Raw genomic sequence first — 21,872 nt, 5'->3', positions numbered from 1 at the left:
GTTCCAGCTGTAACCCCCTCCAAGCCGGTGTGTTTTAGTTCTGCTTGTTTCTTCGCAGTGAGAGAAATAAGCTGTTGCTTTAATGGAAGCATTTATTTTGCATTGCATGCACCATTACAAAGCCACACTATACAACGCAGGCGGCCATAAATCTGTTGTGCGAGTACAGAGCTGCTCTCCTCCAGCCCCCCAGGGTTGTGGTTTGTCTGTTAGGCAGCTGAACAACTTGCAGACATTATGTTTTGAGGACACTTGTGGTTGTAGAGCTCAGACACCCATTGAAAACCATAATAAGAGAGTGCAGCACAGACGTAATTGCATCTATCGTAAAGTCTTCCCCTTGTCTGTCTTCCGAATGTCTCCCTCCTGCTGCTTCTCTCAGGAAGCAGCTGTGATAGAATGGCCTCTCAAATAGATTGCAAAAGCCCCCTTTTCTCCTCCTGTTATCTAACCAATGCAGTCTGTCAAGCAATTTTGTCTAAATTATCTCTCCCCATCTCCCCCCCTTGGCCACCATCTTCTGCAGAACTCTAAGGTACACATCCTGGACACCGAGGGCTTTGAGACCACGTTCGGGCCCAAGGCACAGCGTAAACGACCCAGCCTGATGGTAGGAGACGTGAAGGACCTGGCAGAACAGGCCGAGGTCTCGGCACAGACCTACAGCGCTGAGAAGGACCGCGACCTGGTCACCGAGGACGACGGGGTCAGGTAAGTGCAGTAGCTCCTGTCACTTTGGCACTGTTAATTCTGTCACTGGCTACTGTCACTGATGTCACTTTGACTGACAGTGACAATGCCTTCAAACAGTACTGTGCTTTATCAGGTATTCAATGTCTACCAATAACTACTAACCATTTTCTATTTACTACCTCCCCAATTCCATGATTGATACTCCATTTTCTTTGTTTTGATAATATAGCCTAGGTTTTGACTGTATGTCGGACCACATGAGCAGTTCCAGTCTGTGGTTATTGTTAGGGTGTGGGCACCTGTTGAACTGTATGTTATCTACACACAGAGAGGAAGCTCGTGAGGAGATCTTCAAGAAGGGCCAGTCGAAGAGGATTTGGGGAGAACTCTACAAGGTACAGCATCTTTCTATCGGATTGATATAGGAATGTTTATTGTAGTTCACCTTGATCTTTCCTAATAGATACTGCGTACGGTGCAGGTATCAGGGATGCAAACTTTCCACTGTATGTTTCTCATATCGAAATTAATGACAGAATGCGTCCCTACGCTTCCTACAAATAGAATATCAAAGTTCAGAGCGTGATGTCCGATATGGCATAACGGAACTCTTCATCCAATAAAATCACGTGTGATGGCTGTGAGCAGCTCTCTGCATCCCCTAACTAGCCATTAGTCTACTCAGCTGCTTTTCTCCCTCCATTCTTTCTGTTCAGCTCTATCAGTTAAAAAAAAAAAATGTTATTTAGCCTTGATGGCGAGCTGGGGTGTGCAGGCAGTGATGGGGTTGAATATGCATATTTTCATTTCACCTGTAAGGCTACCTTTTACATCACTGAAAATAAAGTTCCAAACCACTTTTTACTGCAAATTGGGGCTAATGTTATATAATTTTATAAATCATGTCACGGGCTGTTTTTATACTACTCATGGGTCGCAAGTTTTTGGTTTGATAACAAGCAACCTTGTTTAGTCATGTTCGCTAACAACATGGTACCATGGTTATGCACACATTTTGCTAGCACAGGGATAAAGGTATAGAGATAGATGCTTCAAACGTAGGCTGCATATGCATAATCAATGTAATTCTAAGCTAAATCTGAATAAAAATGTATTTTTCTGGTGTTCCTTAAATTCTGTTTGGTGCCTAACATTTGGGAGGAGTGTGTGAATGAGTGAGTGGGAAAGAGGATCATTGCATTTATACTCCTTCCTACATTGAGGCCTTTAAATATGAGCAAATCAGCTATTTTCTGCCTTGGCCTTTTCTATTATATCGTATGAAGTTGGTATTTTAACAACCTCTTTCTGGCACATTTTTGGGCCCTCATCGGTTTGTATCCCTGAAGTATAGGGATTTTAGATCAACTAAGAACTCTCAAACCCTGAATCTGCTTCCTCTCTCAATCTCACTCCTTAACCCGCAGGTGATAGACTCGTCAGACGTCATCATACAGGTGCTGGATGCCCGTGACCCCATGGGTACGCGCTCGCAGAGCATCGAGACCTACATGAGGAAGGAGAAGCCTTGGAAGCACCTGATCTTCGTGCTCAACAAGTGCGACCTCATCCCCACCTGGGTCACGGTAAGAGACCCCTTTATCCTGAGACAAATACACGTGTAGTGGGGTAATAATTATCGTATATGAGGATTACACTGAACAAAAATATCAATGCAATATTTAAAGTGTTGGTCCCATGTTTCATGAGCTGAAATAAGAGCCCAGAAATGTTCCATGCGCTCAAATTTTGTGCACAAATGTGTTTACATCCTTGTTAGCATTTATTTTTTGCCAAGATAATCCATCCTCCTGACAGGTGTCGCATATCTAGAAGCTGATTAAACAGCATGATCATTACACAGGTGCACCTTGTGCTGGAGACAATACAAAGCCAGTAAAAAAGGCCCGTACACTGTTAAAGGCCCATCTCTAAATGTGCAGTTTTGTCACACAATGCTACAGATGTCTCAAGTTTTGAGGGAGATATGAATTGGCATGCTGAATGCAGGAATGTCCACCAGAGCTGTTGCCAGAGCATTGAATGTTAATTTCTCTACCATAAGCCGCCTCCAAAATCATTAGCGAATTTAGCAGTAAATCCAACTGGCCTCACAACCGCATACCAGTTGTAACCACGCCAGCTGAGGACCTCTACATCTGGCTTTTTCAACTGCGGGATCGTCTGAGACACCCGGACAGCTGATGAAACTGAGTTTGCACAACCAAAGAATTTCTGAACAAACTTGTCAGAAACCGTCTCAGGGAAGCTCCTCTGCGTGCTCGTCGTCGTCACCAGGATCTTGACTGCTTTTCAGTGTCGTAACTGACTTCAATGGGCAAATGCTTACCTTTGATGGCCACTGTCACAATGAAAAGTGTGCTCTTCAGGGATGAATCCTGGTTTCAATTATACCAGGCAGATGGCAGACCGCGTGTTTGGGCGAGCAGTTTGCTGATGTGAACAGAGTACCCCGTGGTGGGGTTGTGGTATAGGCAAGGCATAAGCTACGGACAACGAACACAATTGCATTTTATTGATGGTAATTTGAATGCGTGGAGATACCATGACAAGATCCTGAGGTCCGTTGTCGTGGAATTCATCCGCCGCCATCAACTCATGTTTCAGCATGATAATGCACGGCCCCATGTCGCAAGGATCTGTACACAATTCCTGGAAGCTGAAAATGTCTCAGTTCTTCCATGGCCTCCATACTCACCAGATTGAGAATGTTTGGGATGCTCTGGATCGACGTGTACAACAGCGTGTTCTAGTTCCTGCCATTATCCAGCAACTTCTCACTGCCATTGAAAAGGAGTGGAACAACATTCTACAGGCCACAATCAATAGCCTGATCGATCAACTCTATGCTAAGGAGATGCGTCGTGCTGCATGATGAAAATGGTGATCACAACAGATACGGACTGTTTTTTTTGATCCACTCCCCTAACTTTAAAAAAAATGTATCTGTGACCAGCAGCTGCATATCTGTATTCCCAGTCATGGGAAATCCATAGATTAGGGCCTAATGAATGTATTTAAAATGACTGATTTCCTTATAGGAACTCCAACTCAGTAAAATCGTTGAAATTGTTGCATGTTCCGTTGATATTTTAGTTCTGTGTGTATATACACCTCCCGTACGTCTCATAATAAGACTAAGCAATTGGCCTATTAAAATATGTTTCTGACTCCAAAAGATAAATGTCAATATGCATGAGACTGTTTGAGTTAAAGTAATAGGCAATCAAGAAATGTCTGATAATGGAGTTCTAAATAGAATTGTGTTTAATGGCTTTGTAAAATGAGGCACAAAGCTTAAATTGCAAGCATTACAAGGCATATAGATCTTAACCTTAGCTTTCAAGACAAAGCACGAACAAATATGCCGATTAGGCTAGAGACCTAGAAGCCTAGGAAATGAGAATTGATCATACAACCTTCCTCCGTGGACTGTATACAGGATAAGAGGGCGAACAGACCTTGATTCCATTGATACCTTCTGAGGTGTAACCTTTTCAACCTAAAAACAACTACAATTGACCAATCAAATGACACCAAGTTTATAGTAACCTGATCACCAAGGCCCAATCTCAACAGGATGTCACATAATTTAAAGGCTTGTGTGGGGTATGAGACCATTGTAAGTAAGACAGAATTCCTGAAGACAATAATCCCTTTGCATAGAGTAATTCAGTGTTCACCCTGTACAGATGAGTTACCACTTCTGACTCACTTCCCACTTCTGACACCATTTTTGGGTGGCTCCCGAGTGGCACAGAATCTGTGCTAGAAGCATCACTACAGACCCTGGTTCGATTCCAGGCTGTATCACAACCGGCCGTGATTGGGAGTCAAATAGGGCGGTGCGCAAGCGGCCCAGCGTTGTCCGGGTTTGGCTATCATTGTAAATAAGAATTTGTTTTTAACTGACCGGCCTAGTTAAATAAAGGTTTAAAAAAACACAGATCATACATCCATATAGATAGCATCAGTTCTCCTCGCCCTACAGCTCCAGGTGGCAGAGAGCACATCAATTAGGGCCGAGCCCAGAGGTGAGGCCAAGTCACAAGGGCCGAGTCTCAAATCCAAGTCATGCATTTGAGCAAATCAAGTAAAAAAAATCTGTACATGCAATGACTTAACCTTATGTCCCAAGGTCTCGATTTGTAGTTATGTCTGACTTTAACATTTTTAAAAATCAAAAATAGATATTTTAGGTGTTTTTTTCATGTCTGTGAAGTTAGATTTTTAAAAAATATATATTTTTTAAATTAAGTGAAAAATAAACTAGGAAGTTCTATCTGCAATCCAATCACAACAAATGCAGACCAATCAGAACACCAGTCTTTGCCATCTCCCTTTAAGTATGGTTTAGGCTAGTCTAACTAGCAATAATGGCATGCAAGCAAAAAACGGTGTCAAATCTTTTAATTAGATTTCACGTTGTTGTTCAGTAATAACAGTAAATGAAATGTATCTGTTTTCTATTTTAGTAAAACCAGTGCTATTTTATAATTTATGTATTTATATTATTTACTCCATCGGCATCAGAGAAGATGATGCCTTACCCTAATGATACATTTCTAGACATATTTTTCAATGGCCAACTGAATTGTGCATACTTGCAGGATATTTGATGGGTTTGACATTCGCCTGGTTTGTAGGCTACAATCTATACACTTTCCTTTCATACTGACACACGTTCTGGGCAAACTAATTACAATTTCACAGAGTAAATGTATGTCCATGTCTGTCTGACTTAGGTCTGTCTGTTTTGTCTTCAAACCAGAAACGCTGGGTAGCCGTGCTCTCCACAGAGTACCCCACCCTGGCCTTCCATGCCAGCCTCACCAACTCGTTTGGAAAGGGCTCCCTCATCCAACTCCTCAGGCAGTTTGGCAAGGTAGGTACCACTTTCTCACACATGAGTCTCCCACTCGACACGGACCGAACTAAACTCCCCATTTGGTCAAAAGTAGGTCCCTAGGGGGCAGAGGTTGGTACAAATGGGCAACTTTTGTCATGGCGCCCTACTCTAACCACCCTTTTGAGCGTGCGGCTCCACACAAGGTTCTCCCATCTGCTGCCGAGCTATTGTGGTATGCACGGGCCATAAAACAGGGCCTTGGATGCTCAGAGGAGGCTTAGTTAACATAAATCAAGTTGAAAGGTATATCGCTGACACTTTCCCTGTTGGGTTTAAGATAACCGTGTTGAGTAGAAAACATACTAAGGTTTCCATGATCTCTGTGTGTGAATTGAGGTTCTTTAGGCATTTGCCCCACTCCAGCGGTTTAAGTTGTTGGCCTCGGCTCACAGACATGTCAGAGAGATAACGAGGCAAAGAAACGGTTAAAATAAATGGCTGTTAGAATTGACCTTTCGGGACAAAGTGGAGAGACTAATATTTATACCTACCTCTTGGTTTTGACAGATTTTTCATCCATGGTGTAGACTTATCTGCTTCCAGTAGCTATTTTTCTCTGGTGAAAACAAGCTTTTTTAGATTACATGGTCATAAGTTTTATTAGTATTGGCCTCCGTCGAAGTGCTTTCTAGAGTTGTGGCTCTCCGGAATTGAAGACAGGTTAAGTTTAGACTATTGTTCAGGAAACTGCTATTTTAACTTGTTTTGCCTCTTCAGCTCCACACAGACAAGAAACAGATCAGCGTTGGATTCATTGGCTACCCCAACGTGGGAAAGAGCTCTGTCATCAACACTCTACGCTCCAAGAAGGTCTGCAACGTGGCCCCCCTCGCCGGTGAGACTAAGGTATGGTATCATTCCCCTCAAGAATAACTTCAAAATAAAAACACTTGAACATAAGCCCATATTGATACCGGAGGTGTCATGAGCAAATTACATATGTCCATGTAATCTCAATAAAGGCCAATGCAGGGGGGACAATCTCACGCTATTCCCTTGATTGCTAAGAGAGCACACACAATGGGATGTTGCAGGCAGCACTGTTTGTGTATCAATCTGCTACTCATAGCCTAAGTAACTTCCTGACGATGTGCTGAAGTGTATGTATTTAAACCCTTCGCCTCGACTATATACACTATCGTTCAAAAGTTTGGGGTCACTTAGAAATGTCTTAGTTTTCCATGAAAACATACATGAAATGAGTTTGTCAAATTAATTGGAAATATAGTCAAGACGTTGACAAGGTTATAAATAATAATTGTGTCCTTCAAACTTTGCTTTCGTCAAAGAATCCTCAATTTTCAGCAATTACAGCCTTGCAGACCTTTGGCATTCTAGTTGTCAGTTTTGTTGAGGTAATCTGAAGAGATTTCACCCCGTGGTTCCTGAACCACCTCACACAAGTTGGACTGGCTTGATGGGCATATCTTAGTCAAACTGCTCCCACAACAGCTCAATAGGGTTGAGATCTGGTGACTGTGCTGGCCACTCCATTATAGACAGAATACCAGCTGACTGCTTCTTCCCTAAATAGTTATTGCATAGTTTGGTGCTGTTGTAGAAGGAAATTGGCTCCAATTAAACGCAGTCAACAGGGTATGGAATGGCGTTGCAAAATGGAGTGATAGCCTCCCTTCTTCAAGATCCCTTTTAACCTGTACAAAGCTCCCACTTTACCACCACCAAAGCACCCCAGAGCATCACATTGCCTCCACCATGCTTGACAGATGGTGTCAAGCACTCCTCCAGAATCTTTTCATTTTTTCCACGTCTCACGAATGTTCTTCTTTGTGAGCCGAACACCTCAAACTTAGATTTGTCTGTCCATAACACTTTTTTTCCAATCTTCCCCTGTCTAGTGTCTGTGTTCTTTTGCCCATCTTTTTCTTTTTATTGGCCAGTCTGAGATATGGCTTTTTCTTTGTAACTCTGCCCTAGAAGGCCAGCATCCCGGAGTTGCCTCTTTACTGTTGACATTGAGACTGGTGTTTTGTAGGTACTATTTAATGAAGCTGCCAGTTGAGGACTTGTGAGGCGTCTGTTTCTCAAACTAGACACTCTAATGTACTTGTTCTCTTGCTCAGTTGTGCACCAGGGCCTCCCACTCTTTATATTCTGGTTAGAGCCAGATCTGTTCTGTGAAGGGAGTAGTAGACAGTGTTGTACGAGATCTTCAGTTTCTTGGCAATTTATCGCATGGAATAGCCTTCATTTCTCAGAACAAGAATAGACTGACGAGTTTCATACATGTCTACATTGTATTTCTGATCAATTTGATGTTATTTTAATGGACAAATCTTTTGCTTTTCTTTCAAAAACAAGAACATTTCTAACTTTTGAACGGTAGTGTACGTCTGATACCTGGCAGAGACTTGGCCAAAAAGCAAGAAAAACAATAACCCTCATCCTTCATTTCCTCTCTCTGGACCCGTTTATCCTGTTTGGAACCAAACGGTGGATCTGGAGGTCTGGAAACCCCACTGAGGGTCATACTATCGGAGTTGGCCGTCTGTTGCCAGAGCTGTGAGCGTGCAAAAAATATCAGGTTTTTTCTCTCCCCTTTGGGATCTATCAGATCGGCGTGTAACCAGCAAGAGTTTATCGCCCAATGCAAGGTGGCTCTTGCCAGAGGCTGCTAGCGTCTGTCTGTCTGCCTTTGTCTGTGGCCAAACAAGGTTGTTCAGCATTGGGCTGGCCCTCCTCACTCTCTCTCGCCCCGGTTGTTTGAATGGATGTGCAATGTGTTTGTGTTTCTGTGTATAAAAAAAAAAGCTTGTCAAATATTTCCTTCCGTCGTCCAAATTGGGATATGAGTATTGGTTTTCAGGCAGAAGAGAAAAAGAAATGTGATTCTCAGTACAGTAGCCAGCTCCTCTCAAAAGCAGGGGAATAGACCTTCTTACCAGGGGTTGGAACTGAAATGATTTTCCAATTGTTTTGTTCCTTTTCAAACCTCTGAAATCAATACTTTTTTTCCATTTACCTCAACATTAAATTACTTAACCAATGGATAGAACCGCTTGCTATGGAGCAGGCAGGCTATGCACATGCATTGGACAGACAAGTGTAGTGTAGGGTGCGGTATGCGACTGAAATTGGGAATCTTGTTCTTATGACATGCATTATCTGAATTAGGCCTACAGAAGTATACCTACAGAGGAGTGGCTTCTATGAAGGAACTTTGAATGTCTTTGAATTTCAGAGATTTGGCTTAACTAATGTTGAACCAGAGCTAGCCCTTAATCATGATGCTGTTCCATTACATTACACATACCGCCTAGAGTTTGAGAGCTAGACCAGAGCTAGCTAGCTAACAAGCATATGTGCAGAGTGGCACCAGAATTAAAATTCAACTGTCTTACCTTTTTGTAGTTAAATTCAATGTGAAACGTGATAGTATCCTTAACTAGCATGGATTCAAATATAGTTCCTTTCACTGATAATCATAAGAAACGAGATTCTATCCACTTCCTCATTATGTCCCCGTTGTTGCATAGAGATTTATAAGGCTAGTAATGTTTTCTGTCCCATTATGGCGTCTGTAAGCACACAGGCAGCGCCATTGAGACCAATACAACATTGCGATCTCTATGCAACAACTGGTCAGAGAATGAGTAAGTGGATAGAAACTCATTTCATATGATTATCATTGAAATTAACAAATGTATGTATATATATGTGTGTATAGATTTGTAAGACTATAAATGACCAACCACCCAGTTTTGGTGTAGTTAGGTCTATTTCCCTGCTTTTGAGAGGAGCTGGCTACTGTACCGGGAGATTTCCAGCAATTGTGCTAAGCGAACTTCAATCTCCAAACTGCACGCTGCCATATAAAAATGGTATTCATGAGTTCGTCTAACTCTGGGCAAGTAGATAAACAACCTAAATTAGATCCTGACTGGTCGCCCCCCAGGTAGTAGGGTAGGAAACAACACATCGCCTCTCTGACCCTCAACATGGGGGCTCTCTGGGTGTGTGCTCCTGTACTCCCTGTTCACCCACAACTGAGTGGCCAGGCAGGACTCAACACATTAAGTTTGCTGACGACATGGCGGTGGTAGCCCTGATTTAGAGCTGTTACGTTGACCGTATTACCACCACACCAGCGGTCACGAGTCATGAAGGCAGTCAAATTCTGTGTGACCAATTAGGCTTCTCCAAGCTCTGATGCTGCTGATGAGCATTAGTAGCCTGCCAAACTGCCAGGTACTGAGCACTCTATTGTCCCCTCTATTCACTCTGATATCGATGCAAATGTGATCAAAAATCTAATCAAACACTTCATGAGAGCCCATGAGCTCATGTTGCGCAACATTTCTATAAGCTATGCAATTGTGTGAGAAAACAGCGTGATCGCTTCTATTAAAAGAGGATCCCATCAGTTTTCTATAGGCTAGGCCTACTATATTAATTTCTCAACTTTCCTAATATGAAGCACATTGCTTGTCTTTGCAACAGGAGTATAGCCTACCTGGCTGGCATGAAAATAAACCATGGGGAAAAGCGTCTTCCATTTGCTATTCAAGCATAGATGACGTGTATTTTTTTTCCACCTACCCCTGTTTCGAGATTGGACCATTACCATGCACCTTTCTAAATCGAAACAAATTTCACACATTTTATTTAGTATATGTAAAGACAAGATTTAATAAAAGCATTATATGCATAATCGCATTTGTGGTCACTTTCGAAAATGGTGTTTTCCCGCTAATGGAACATTAGAGAAATATGCATTTCTTGCACCGAAAACAATAGTTCAACTTTTGTACTTTTGTGCTTTTGGTGTTCGCTAGTCCTACTGACCTTTTTGGCTGACAAAATACATGTGGACAGTTCTGTGGTGCGCTCTGAATGGTCTGTCCTCTTTTAAGATCTGTTTTGTTTATGTTGATGCACTAGGGTCTTTATTTCTGCTACATTATCAAATGTGATTGTCCCAAACCGGTGAAAAGTTGTGAATAGGCTCAGAGTATAAAATCATTAGATCCTGTTACTTAGCTGATCTTGGGCCCGGTCTCTTCTTCCAGGTGTGGCAGTACATCACTCTGATGCGACGCATCTTCCTCATCGACTGCCCTGGTGTAGTTTACCCCTCTGAAGACAGCGAGAGTGACATCGTGTTGAAAGGAGTGGTATGTTATTGTTTTGTGGAAAACCATTTATTATATTTTATTTGAGTAGGCAGGGTTATATATGTGTGTGTGTGTGTGTGTGTGTGTGTGTGTGTGTGTGTGTATGTGTGTGTATATATATATATATATATATGAGTTCAAAGTATTGGGACGGTGGAAAATGGTTTGTTTTGGCTCTGTACTCCAGCATATTAGATTTTAAATGGTTAAGGTGCAGACGGTCAGCTTTAATTCGAGGGTATTTTCATCCATGTTGGGTAAATGTTTGGAAATGGGGGACCAGGCTTTTTGTGCCTGGTCCCCCCCCCCCCTAAACAAAATATTTGGACAAATTCACTTCTGTATTAAAATAGTCAAAAGTTTAGTATTTGGTCCTATATTCCTAGCATGCAATGATTTCGTCAAGCTTGTGACGCCAAACTTGTTGGATGCATTTGCTGTTTGTTTCAGATTATTTTGTGCCCAATAGAAATGAATGGTAAATAATGTATCATTTTGGTGTCACTTTCATGGTGAATAGAATATTTCCAAACACTTGTATATTAATGTGGATGCTACCATGATTACAGATAGTCCTTAATGAATAGTGAATAATGATTGGTGAGAAAGTTAGACGAACAAATAGCATACCCCCCTCCCCTCCCAAAAATGCTAACCTCCCCTGTTATTGTAATGGTGAGAGGTTAGCATGTTTTGGGGGTATGATATTTGTGTGTAACTTTCTCGTTGATAATTTTGTATACTTCCATGTCTAAACCTGTACCATTTCTAACCTAACAAGTGTATCATTGTACGCTTCACTGCTGTTTCCCAGGTGCAAGTGGAGAAGATCCGTAACCCGGAGGAGCATATCCCAGCGGTGCTAGAGCGGGCCAAACCAGAGTACATCCAGAAGACGTACCGCATCCCCACCTGGAGCTCCCCAGAGGACTTCCTGGAGAAACTGGCGATGCGCATGGGCAAACTCCTCAAGGTCAGGGCCTGGGTCATATTAATTGGCGCACACCGTAGCAAAACATTTTAATGGAAAACAAAAAGTGTTTCTTATTGGACAACCCCAGATAGTCCCTCCCTGTTCCAGTCAGTTGTCTCTTGTTTGGTACTTAATTAACATCTCCCTGGAGTGTATCAAAGGGGGCTGGAGTCACAGTCCAGGGTCATTGACTGTAGGCTGTTGGTCGCTCCAGATCTGTTTGTGCTTCATAGCCAACCCCTATGGTTGTCGTTTGGCATGCTAATGACCATAGGGATTGGCAAGACAGCACAGATCTGAGACCACCAGGCTACATTGTCTGGGCTGCTTGTCTTCATTTCTGACCATCTTTCATCTGTCTGAATTAGCTTTATAACTCTTTGTGGTCAATGGAATTTGAGTGTCACAATATGTATTAGTCCTGAAAGGTGTATGTTCAGGATTTATCTTTGTGTATTTGAGAAGCTATTATATTATATCAGTGGTAAAAATGATCTTCCCTAAACATACACTGTTTTTGTATGGGCCTTTTTTTTAATCAGTTTGAAATTCTACACTTGACCCTAAAGCTTATTTGGAACTCATCAATCCAAGTGGCACAAGGTCTGTATAAGGATGCTCCATTTATTCCTACTTTATTTTCTTCTCATGTTTCCCTAATGCATGATCTGTTGCAGGGGGGTGAGCCAGACCTTACCTGTGTCTCCAAAATGGTGCTGAACGACTGGCAGAGAGGACGCATCCCCTTCTTCGTAAAACCCCCTGGCTGTGAGGAAGAGCATGAGGTGAGGGGTGGACGAACGGCTGGAATAAAACCCTCTGTCTCGCATACAAAAACAAAGAGACATTCCCAACAGTAATGTTAGCACATATTCTAGTTATAGTCTGCCACCCTCTGGCTAAATGTAAAATATCATCACAGGACTTGTCGAGAGTGCATGTATGGTCACATTGACTTTCTTTGCTCAAGTTATCTTTTTATTTGACAAGTAAAAATAGATATAAAGCTGCTCCAGCCCAGACAACAATGCATACATTAAAATTATTGAGGCTAAAACCCAAAGTCTTATTTCCATTGTGGTCATCTCAGGTGAGCAACAAGATTGTCCACTCTGAAATGTACACATGGTCTGCATGCATCCCGATTCTCTACCTTTCTCCTGAAGTGTGCACTTTAACACACTCCCCATTGTGGATTTAATTGGATTGGTGTAAGCATTGGCTGAAGGTAGTTTCCATTTTTAAATCCACGTGAATAACTGCAAGTGCCCACTTCAGGTGAATCGAAACCTAGCCATGATTATGAAAACTGTACTGACTGGTGTGTTGTTTTCAGGGCAAGGATAAACTGCCAGTGGAGAGGGCACCAGAAGCTACAGAGTGTGTACAGGAAGAAGGAGCAACAGAGGGGCAGTGCAAGGAGATGGTGGCTGCAATGTCGGCCGAGCAGGAGGCCCAGCAACAGCAGAAACACAAACATCAGCAGGTGCAGAAGATCCTCTCCAATGTCCGGCAGAATTTCGGCAAGATCAACGTGGCGCCCGAGTTCAACGATGAAGACCTGGCACCCGTGCAGACAGACGACCTCGCTTTCTCTGACCTGTCCGGCTCGGACGTGGAGAAGGATAGCGAGGAAGAGGAAAATGGAGAGGAAGAGAAGGGGGATGGGGAGACAGCTTCCGGTGACGCTGAGGCTGCTGCCACCACCCCAGCCGGTCAGCCTGCCAAGGTGGAGGAAAAAAAGAGTTCTCGTGAGACGATCCGCGAGCTGGATGGGAAGATTGCGAAGTACAAGCAGTTCCTGGACCGGGCCAGACTCAAGCGCTTCTCCGCCATCCGGTTTGCCTTATTCTTCTCAGTTCTCCCCACCACTTATCATTTCAGTCTTGTTTTGAATATGTGCTTAATTAAGCTTCCATCAACCCCAGAGCTTGTCCAAAAGACGGACATAGCTCCGTCCCAAGTGGCACCCTATTCCCTATATAGTGTACTACAAAAATAGTGCTCTATGCAGGAAATAGGATGCCATTTGGGACGAAGCCATAGAGAGAGATGAAGGGTGCCTGGGTCCTTTGAGGTGACACATGATTAGCAGCTGCTCATACTGTTCTGTCTGATCGATGGGGTTTATCATTTGTTGATTTGTTCCGCGCACTCACCTACCGTCTCTCTCGCTGGAGAACTTCAGCTCACGCCCCCTCGCTCAACTACGTCAAATTAGAGTCGTCTGCGGCCAATTTGCTTTCCATTGTCGGCTCAGCGAATAACAACTGGACTAAACCGTCTGGATGTGTAGGGAGTAATGAGGTTATGTGACGTCTCTACTTTTCTTTTTTTGTACAGGATTCCGAAGGCACTTTCTGACAAAGTGCTCACAGACATGAAAGTGAAGCAGGCGGGGAATAACCCACAACCTAAAGGTAACAACTTCATTTCAATTTAATTGTGATTTTCCTTCCTTTTACCTGACATCCCAAATGCAGGGGTTAAAGTTCTGTCACTGATGGATTTTTGTCGTATGGATTTAAAAAATATATATATTTAAAATGGAATAGGACTGGAATTGGTCAAACTTGCAGTTTAATACATTTACAAAATGATCCTCTTTACCCTAAAAGCATGATGCTCATTATTCTTTTGTTACATGAAAGGGGAGGTTTAGTTCCCTCCAGACATTCGATCTGAGATCAACTTTAGTGTCAGTCATGGGATTTATTTTCCCATGAAATGTATTCCATCAAAGAATAGAAGGGCCTTCTCGCAAAATATGCACCTTCCTTTTTTTAATCTTTTTTTTTATTTCACCTTTATTTAACCAGGTAGGCTAGTTGAGAACAAGTTCTCATTTGCAACTGCGACCTGGCCAAGATAAAGCATAGCAGTGTGAGCAGACAACAAAGAGTTACACATGGAGTAAACAATTAACAAGTCAATAACACAGTAGAAACCAAAGGGGGAGTCTATATACAATGTGTGCAAAAGGCATGAGGAGGTAGGCAAATAATTACAATTTTGCAGATTAACACTGGAGTGATGAATGATCAGATGGTCATGTACAGGTAGAGATATTGGTGTGCAAAAGAGCAGAAAAGTAAATAAATAAAAACAGTATGGGGATGAGGTAGGTGAAAAAGGGTGGGCTATTTACCAATAGACTATGTACAGCTGCAGCGATCGGTTAGCCGCTCAGATAGCTGATGTTTGAAGTTGGTGAGGGAGATAAAAGTCTCCAACTTCAGCGATTTTTGCAATTCGTTCCAGTCACAGGCAGCAGAGTACTGGAACGAAAGGCGGCCAAATGAGGTGTTGGCTTTAGGGATGATCAGTGAGATACACCTGCTGGAGCGCGTGCTACGGATGGGTGTTGCCATCGTGACCAGTGAGCTGAGATAAGGCGGAGCTTTACCTAGCATGGACTTGTAGATGACCTGGAGCCAGTGGGTCTGGCGACGAATATGTAGCGAGGGCCAGCCGACTAGAGCATACAAGTCGCAGTGGTGGGTGGTATAAGGTGCTTTAGTGACGAAACGGATGGCACTGTGATAGACTGCATCCAGTTTGCTGAGTAGAGTGTTGGAAGCCATTTTGTAGATGACATCGCCGAAGTCGAGGATCGGTAGGATAGTCAGTTTTACTAGGGTAAGCTTGGCGGCGTGAGTGAAGGAGGCTTTGTTGCGGAATAGAAAGCCGACTCTTGATTTGATTTTCGATTGGAGATGTTTGATATGAGTCTGGAAGGAGAGTTTGCAGTCTAGCCAGACACCTAGGTACTTATAGACGTCCACATATTCTAGGTCGGAACCATCCAGGGTGGTGATGCTAGTCGGGCATGCGGGTGCAGGCAGCGACCGGTTGAAAAGCATGCATTTGGTTTTACTAGCGTTTTAAGAGCAGTTGGAGGCCACGGAAGGAGTGTTGTATGGCATTGAAGCTTGTTTGGAGGTTAGATAGCACAGTGTCCAAAGACGGGCCGAAGGTATATAGAATGGTGTCGTCTGCGTAGAGGTGGATCAGGGAATCGCCCGCAGCAAGAGCAACATCATTGATATACACAGAGAAAAGAGTCGGCCCGAGAATTGAACCCTGTGGCACCCCCATAGAGACTGCCAGAGGACCAGACAGCATGCCCTCCGATTTGACGCACTGAACTCTGTCTGCAAAGTAATTGGTGAACCAGGCAAGGCAGTCATCCGAAAAACCGAGGCTCCTGAGTCTGCCGATAAGAATATGGTGATTGACAGAGTCGAAAGCCTTGGCAAGGTCGATGAAGACGGCTGCACAGTACTGTCTTTTATCGATGGCGGTTATGATATCGTTGAGTACCTTGAGTGTGGCTGAGGTGCACCCATGACCGGCTCGGAAACCAGATTGCACAGCGGAGAAGGTGCGGTGGGATTCGAGATGGTCAGTGACCTGTTTGTTGACTTGGCTTTCGAAGACCTTAGATAGGCAGGGCAGGATGGATATAGGTCTGTAACAGTTTGGGTCCAGGGTGTCTCCTCCTTTGAAGAGGGGGATGACTGCGGCAGCTTTCCAATCCTTGGGAATCTCAGACGATATGAAAGAGAGGTTGAACAGGCTGGTAATAGGGGTTGCGACAATGGTGGCAGATAGTTTCAGAAATAGAGGGTCCAGATTGTCAAGCCCAGCTGATTTGTACGGGTCCAGGTTTTGCAGCTCTTTCAGAACATCTGCTATCTGGATTTGGTTAAAGGAGAACCTGGAGAGGCTTTACACAAGTCTTCATGGATGGCAGCAGATAAAATGTATAACTAGAGTAGGTATTTGGCCAAAGACCACTGTTAAACTGACCACCAAACAAGCAATCAAACCATATAAAGGGGGATACCTAGTCAGTTGAACAACTGAATGCCCTTAACTTCTTGGCGCACCGATCCCTTTAGCGGGATCATTTTCGTCAACATCCGCTGAATTGCAGAGCGCCAAATTCAAATTAAATTACTAAAAATATTAAATTTTCATGAAATCACAAGTGCAATATAGCAAAACACAGTTTAGCTTGTTGTTAATCCACCTGGCGTGTCAGATTTCAAAAAAGCTTTACAGCAAAAGCTATCCAAGCGTTTGTTAGGACATCTCTCTCAGCAGACAAAACATTACAAACAGCTAGCAGCAAAGTAGATTGGTCACGAAAGTCAGAAAAGCAATAAAATGAATCGCTTACCTTTGATCTTCGGATGTTTGCACTCACGAGACTCCCAGTTACACAATAAGTGTTTCTTTTGTTCGATAAAGATTATTTTTATATCCAAAATACCTCCATTTGGTTGATGCGTTTTGTTCAGAAATCCAGGCTCGTGCAGGTCACGACGGGGCAGACAAATTCCAAATAGTATCCGTAAAGTTCGTAGAAACATGTCAATGTTATACTCACAGACAATATTTTGACAGTTTTGGAAACTTTAGAGTTTTCAATCCTAATCTGACAATTATATGCATATTCTAGCTTCTGGGCCTGAGAAATAGGCAGTTTCATTTGGGTACTTTTTTCATCCAAACATCAAAATACTGCCACCTACACTCAACAGGTTAACTGAAATGTCTTATACATTTAACCCATCGCCTCTGAATCAGAGAGGTACGGGGGGCTGCCTTAAATTGAAATCCACGTATTCGGCGCCCGGGGAACAATGGGTTAACTGCCTTGCTCAGGGGCAGAACGACAGATTTTTACCATGTCAGCTCGGGGATTCGATCCTTTTGGTTACTGGCCCAACGCTCTAACCACTAGGCTGCCTGCCGCCCCAATGGGAATATCCTATTAAGTGTTTTAGTAATTCCATGCCTACGGGTCATCCACTTACTTGCCAACCTTTTTGTTCCTCAGCCGTAACACAGGTCGGCAAGAAGAGGAAAACCGAGGAGGCAGAGGAGCCCACGCGTCCACACAGAAGTTTAACATCCAAGCAGGTACTGCATGTTCACTTACCCTGCTGTTTGACATCAAACAGGCCCATCCATCTTGACTGGACGCCTCTGATGGAAAGCCACTCCCCTACCGCTATTGTTAATGGAATGACGGCCCTGTTCCTCCTTAAGCTTAAACCTCCCTCATTTGTCCCCCCCCCCCCCTCTGCAGAGGAGAGCAGCGGATCGTGCTCAGAAGGTGAAGAAAGTTGGAACGCGCTATTACGAAACACACAACGTCAAGAACAAGAACAAGAACCGAAAGATACCTACGGCGCCCAGCGAGGGCAAGAAAGCCAAGAGATCGAAGCGCTAGTCTGGGGTTCGAGACACCAAATTGGGTCATTTCTAATAAATAGTTATTTTATTGACCCTGTCATTGTAATGACTTGTTTTAAGTTGTCTTAGTACCTACCCTTGGCATCTTGATGGAAAGTGATTTGGGTTAGGTTGCATTGAGTGAATTAGATTTTGATGAACCTAATCGCTTGACGCCTTAACCTAATCCTGAGTGACCTTCAACGAAGTGACAACGATCAATGTTGTCTTCAAACTATTACTTAAACTCATATAAGGAGTTTCACTGCGAAGTGAAAGGATGAGTCTGTCATCCCAAAAAAAGTACATTTGTACTGCATAGCCTGGATGCCAGTCTGTTTTCATTCTTTTGCTAACTCCTTATGGAACTGTCAAATTTGGCATGACCATTCCATAAGGAGTTGGCTAGAGAGCAGAAACACACTGTCACCCAGGTTATGTACAGCACTTTTGGAAAAAAAAAATGTGACAATTTTTCTCCAAATATACATGTCATACCATAAAATAAAGAATATCAACAAATGATTAGAATTGTTTTATTTATTCTGCTATAGTAATGCAATGCTTTATGGTTTTGAAGTAGACTTATTACATAATGCTGTGTTGGACGATCTGAAATCTGCCAGTTATAGATCACTTGTGGAATGAAGGGGTCACTTTTTTGGGGCAATGAACCCTTCCAGCTGGGCCTGTAAAGGAGAAGAAATTGAAATGTTAAATATCTATCAAATATACACACAAGTATGTGGACACCCCTTCAAATGAGTGTATTCAGCCATACCTGTTGCTGACAGGTGTATAAATTTGAGTACGCAGCCATGCAATCTCCATACAAACATTTCAGTAAGGGCATTCTACTGTCAGAGCTCAGTGACTTTCAATGTGGCACTGTCATAGGATGCCACCTTTCCAAGAAATCAGTTTGTCAAATTTATGCCCTGCTAGAGTTGCCACGGCCAACTGTAAGTGTGGCTATTGTGAAGTGGAAACGTCTAGGAGCAACAACGGCTCGGCCGCTAAGTGGTAGGATACAAGCTCACAGAACGGGGCTGACGCGTGTAGTTTGGAACTCCCTACGGAAGCAATGTCAGCACAAGAACTGTTCATCGGGAGCTTCATAAAATGGGTTTTCCATGGCCGAGAAGCCGCACACAAACAGTGCCAAGCGTTGGCTGGAGTGGTGTAAAGCTCGCCGCCATTGGACTCTCAAGCAGTGGAAACGTGTTCTCTGGAGTGTTGAATCACGCTTCAACAGACAAACCTGGGTTTGGCGAATGCCAAACAAGACTCAATGTCCTTGAGGGGCCGGACTTGAACGTGATCGAACATCTCTGGAGAGACCTGAAAATAGCTGTGCAGCAACGGTCCCCATCAAACCTGAGACAGCTTGAGAGGATCTGCAGAGAAGAATGGGAGAAACTCCAAATACAGGTGTGCCAAGCTTGTGTGGTGTCAACCAAGAAGACTCGGCTGTAATCGCTGCCAAAGGTGCTGCAACAAAGTACTGAGTAAGGGGTCTGAATACTTATGTAAATGTTTTTTTTTAAATATATAAATTAGCAAACATTTCTAAAAACCTGTTTTCTTTGTCATTATGGGGTATTGTGTGTAGATTGATGGGAAATAAATATTTTAGAATAAAGTTGTAACCTAATAAAATGGAAAGTCAAGGGTTCTGAATACTTCCTGAAGGCACTGAACGAAAGTATAAACACAATATGTAACAATTTCAAATATTTACTGAGTTATAGTCCATATAAGGAAATCCATCAATTCAAATAAATTCATTAGGCCCTAATCTATGGATTTCACATGACTGGGAAAACAGATATGCATCTGTTCGTCACAGATACAGTTGAAACTGGGATTAATCTGTGAAGCGCACCCTTTTTCAGCGTGCCAGTGCCCATCAAAGGTGAGCATTTACCCACTGAAGTTCGTTAGGACGCTGAACTGCAGTCAGGTGAGGACAACAAGCATGCAGATAAGCTGACCGTTTGTGCAAAAATTCTTCAGTTGTGCAAACCCACAGTTTCATAAACTATCTGGTTTGCTGGTTTCAGAAGATCCCGCAGGTGAAGAAGCCCAATGTGGAGGTCCTAGGCTGGCGTGGTTACACGTGGTCTGCAGTTGTGAGGCCGGTTGGACGTACTGCCAAATTCTCTAAAATGACGGAGGTAGCTTATGGTAGAGCAATCTACATTAAATTATTTGGCAACAGCTCTGGTGGACATTCTTGCAGTCAGCATGCCAATTGCACATTCTCTCAAAAATGTTGACATCTGTGGCATTGTGTTGTGACAAAACTGCACATTTTAGAGTTTGTTTTATTGTCCCCAGCACAAGGTGCACCTGTGCAATGATGCTGTTTAATCATCTTTTTGATATGTCACACCTGTCAGGTGGATGGATTATCTTGGCAAAGGAGAAATGCTCACTAACAGGGATGTAAACAAATTTGTGCACAACATTGAGAAATAAGCTTTTTGTGTGTGGAAAGTTTCTGGGATAATTTATTTCAGCTGGTACCAACACTTTTGATGTTGCGTTTTATTTTTGTTAAGTATATTTTAAATTACATAAATTGATTGATTTCATTCCAAAAACTTTCTAGGAGTTAGGAAAATCCTGCCTTATTTGGCGCAACAATGCCCATAGGAGTTGGCAAGACTGCACAGGGATTGTGACTGGGCGCCTTTACCTTGCGCTCCTGGTTGGTTCTCTTCAGGAACTAAATCTCCTCTGTGTTTCTTCTCCACCTGCCTTCTCTGTCTCCCTCTTCTCAATGGCCTCAGTCTTGGCCTTCTGCTCGTTAACCTGTCTCTCTAGGTCCCGCTTCTCGTTCTACACATCGGAGATCTACACAAGTAGATGCAAATCAAATTCACTTTGGGGTAATAAAGGTTTTTAATCATTCAATGGCATAGCATTATATTTAGCTTTATCTGTAAGATGAAGTGCTAAAAGATGAAAGTTCTCTGACGTCATGGGCTGGGTTTCGACAGGCAGCCTAATTCTGATATTTGTTTTCACTAATTTGATATTTTAACCAATCAGATCAACTCGGACACAGATTAAACCAACTGAAATTGCCTTTTAGTTCAGAACCAGGTTTATGCTAGCCTAATCTAGGTCCTCTTGGAAACTGGCCCGGATTTAGAATTTGTATCCAACACACTTTTCCAATATTACTACCATCCATGCACCTCATCTTTCCTTCCTCTCTCTCCTTACCGAAGCACTGGGAGTAGAGCTCCCTGAGGACTGGGCAGATGCCAGTCTCCCTGGCCTGTTTGCTGCAGCTTCAGGTCCAGCTGATTCTATAGGTGCACCACATCCATGCGGGTACACAGTGTGCTAGACACCTGCTGCACCCACAGCTGGTTGGTCTCCATACATTCCCTGTAACAGTGGTACAGCTGAGATTAACACAGGGTTGCCAGATTTCAGGTTTTACAAAACCGGGAATATTGGTTAATTTCCCTAAGGGGGAAAAAATAGGGAGACGGGTGTTAAAGATGTGTGCGTGTCATGTCATACCGGGGTGGTAGGATGGCATTGAGGATCTCCTCGGTTTGTTGGCATCGGCTGAGGGGGTCTTGGGTTTGAGTGGAGGTGACACAGGTCCAGTCATGGCAGGCTGTTGTGGGGCCACTTTGAGGCTGTGCCTGAATTTGCAGTACTCATTGAGATTAGAAGAATATCCATCTTCAGCCAATTTGATGTTGGAAAAAAAGCAAAGACAATTGTTTGACATCTCTCACCGCTCACTAGGAACATTGGCATGATATTGATTTCAAAATAATGACTGTGGATGTAATAATGTATGTTAGATACCACTATATGGATACATTTAGCTACCTGCAGCTACTGTAAGTAACGTTCGCAGCCAGCA

At 43.2% G+C, this 21,872-nt stretch overlaps 1 protein-coding gene and 1 pseudogene across 1 annotated transcript in view; one reads left to right on the top strand and one right to left on the bottom strand.

Moving 5' to 3' along the window:
- The window catches only part of gnl2 (G protein nucleolar 2), a 29,638-nt gene extending 11,136 nt beyond the window's left edge, over positions 1–18,502 (top strand). Inside the window, exons 5-16 of the mRNA XM_020498259.2 lie at positions 527–711; positions 1,022–1,088; positions 2,121–2,279; positions 5,486–5,599; positions 6,341–6,469; positions 10,654–10,758; positions 11,573–11,731; positions 12,409–12,516; positions 13,068–13,570; positions 14,075–14,151; positions 17,580–17,662; positions 17,832–18,502. Coding sequence (XP_020353848.1) covers positions 527–711; positions 1,022–1,088; positions 2,121–2,279; positions 5,486–5,599; positions 6,341–6,469; positions 10,654–10,758; positions 11,573–11,731; positions 12,409–12,516; positions 13,068–13,570; positions 14,075–14,151; positions 17,580–17,662; positions 17,832–17,975 — 1,833 coding nt within the window. The 3' untranslated portion in view covers positions 17,976–18,502. The remainder of the gene's footprint in view (positions 1–526; positions 712–1,021; positions 1,089–2,120; positions 2,280–5,485; positions 5,600–6,340; positions 6,470–10,653; positions 10,759–11,572; positions 11,732–12,408; positions 12,517–13,067; positions 13,571–14,074; positions 14,152–17,579; positions 17,663–17,831) is intronic.
- A 2,199-nt stretch (positions 18,503–20,701) lies between these two features.
- LOC109901761 (axonemal dynein light intermediate polypeptide 1-like) lies at positions 20,702–21,858 on the bottom strand (annotated as a pseudogene).
- Between the last annotated feature and the right edge of the window lie 14 nt (positions 21,859–21,872).

Source organism: Oncorhynchus kisutch, linkage group LG13 (genome assembly GCF_002021735.2).
Source record: "Oncorhynchus kisutch isolate 150728-3 linkage group LG13, Okis_V2, whole genome shotgun sequence".
Classification (NCBI taxonomy): domain Eukaryota; kingdom Metazoa; phylum Chordata; class Actinopteri; order Salmoniformes; family Salmonidae; genus Oncorhynchus; species Oncorhynchus kisutch.
The sequence above is the reverse complement of the archived record's forward strand: the minus strand, read 5'-3'. Positions and strand labels throughout refer to the sequence as shown.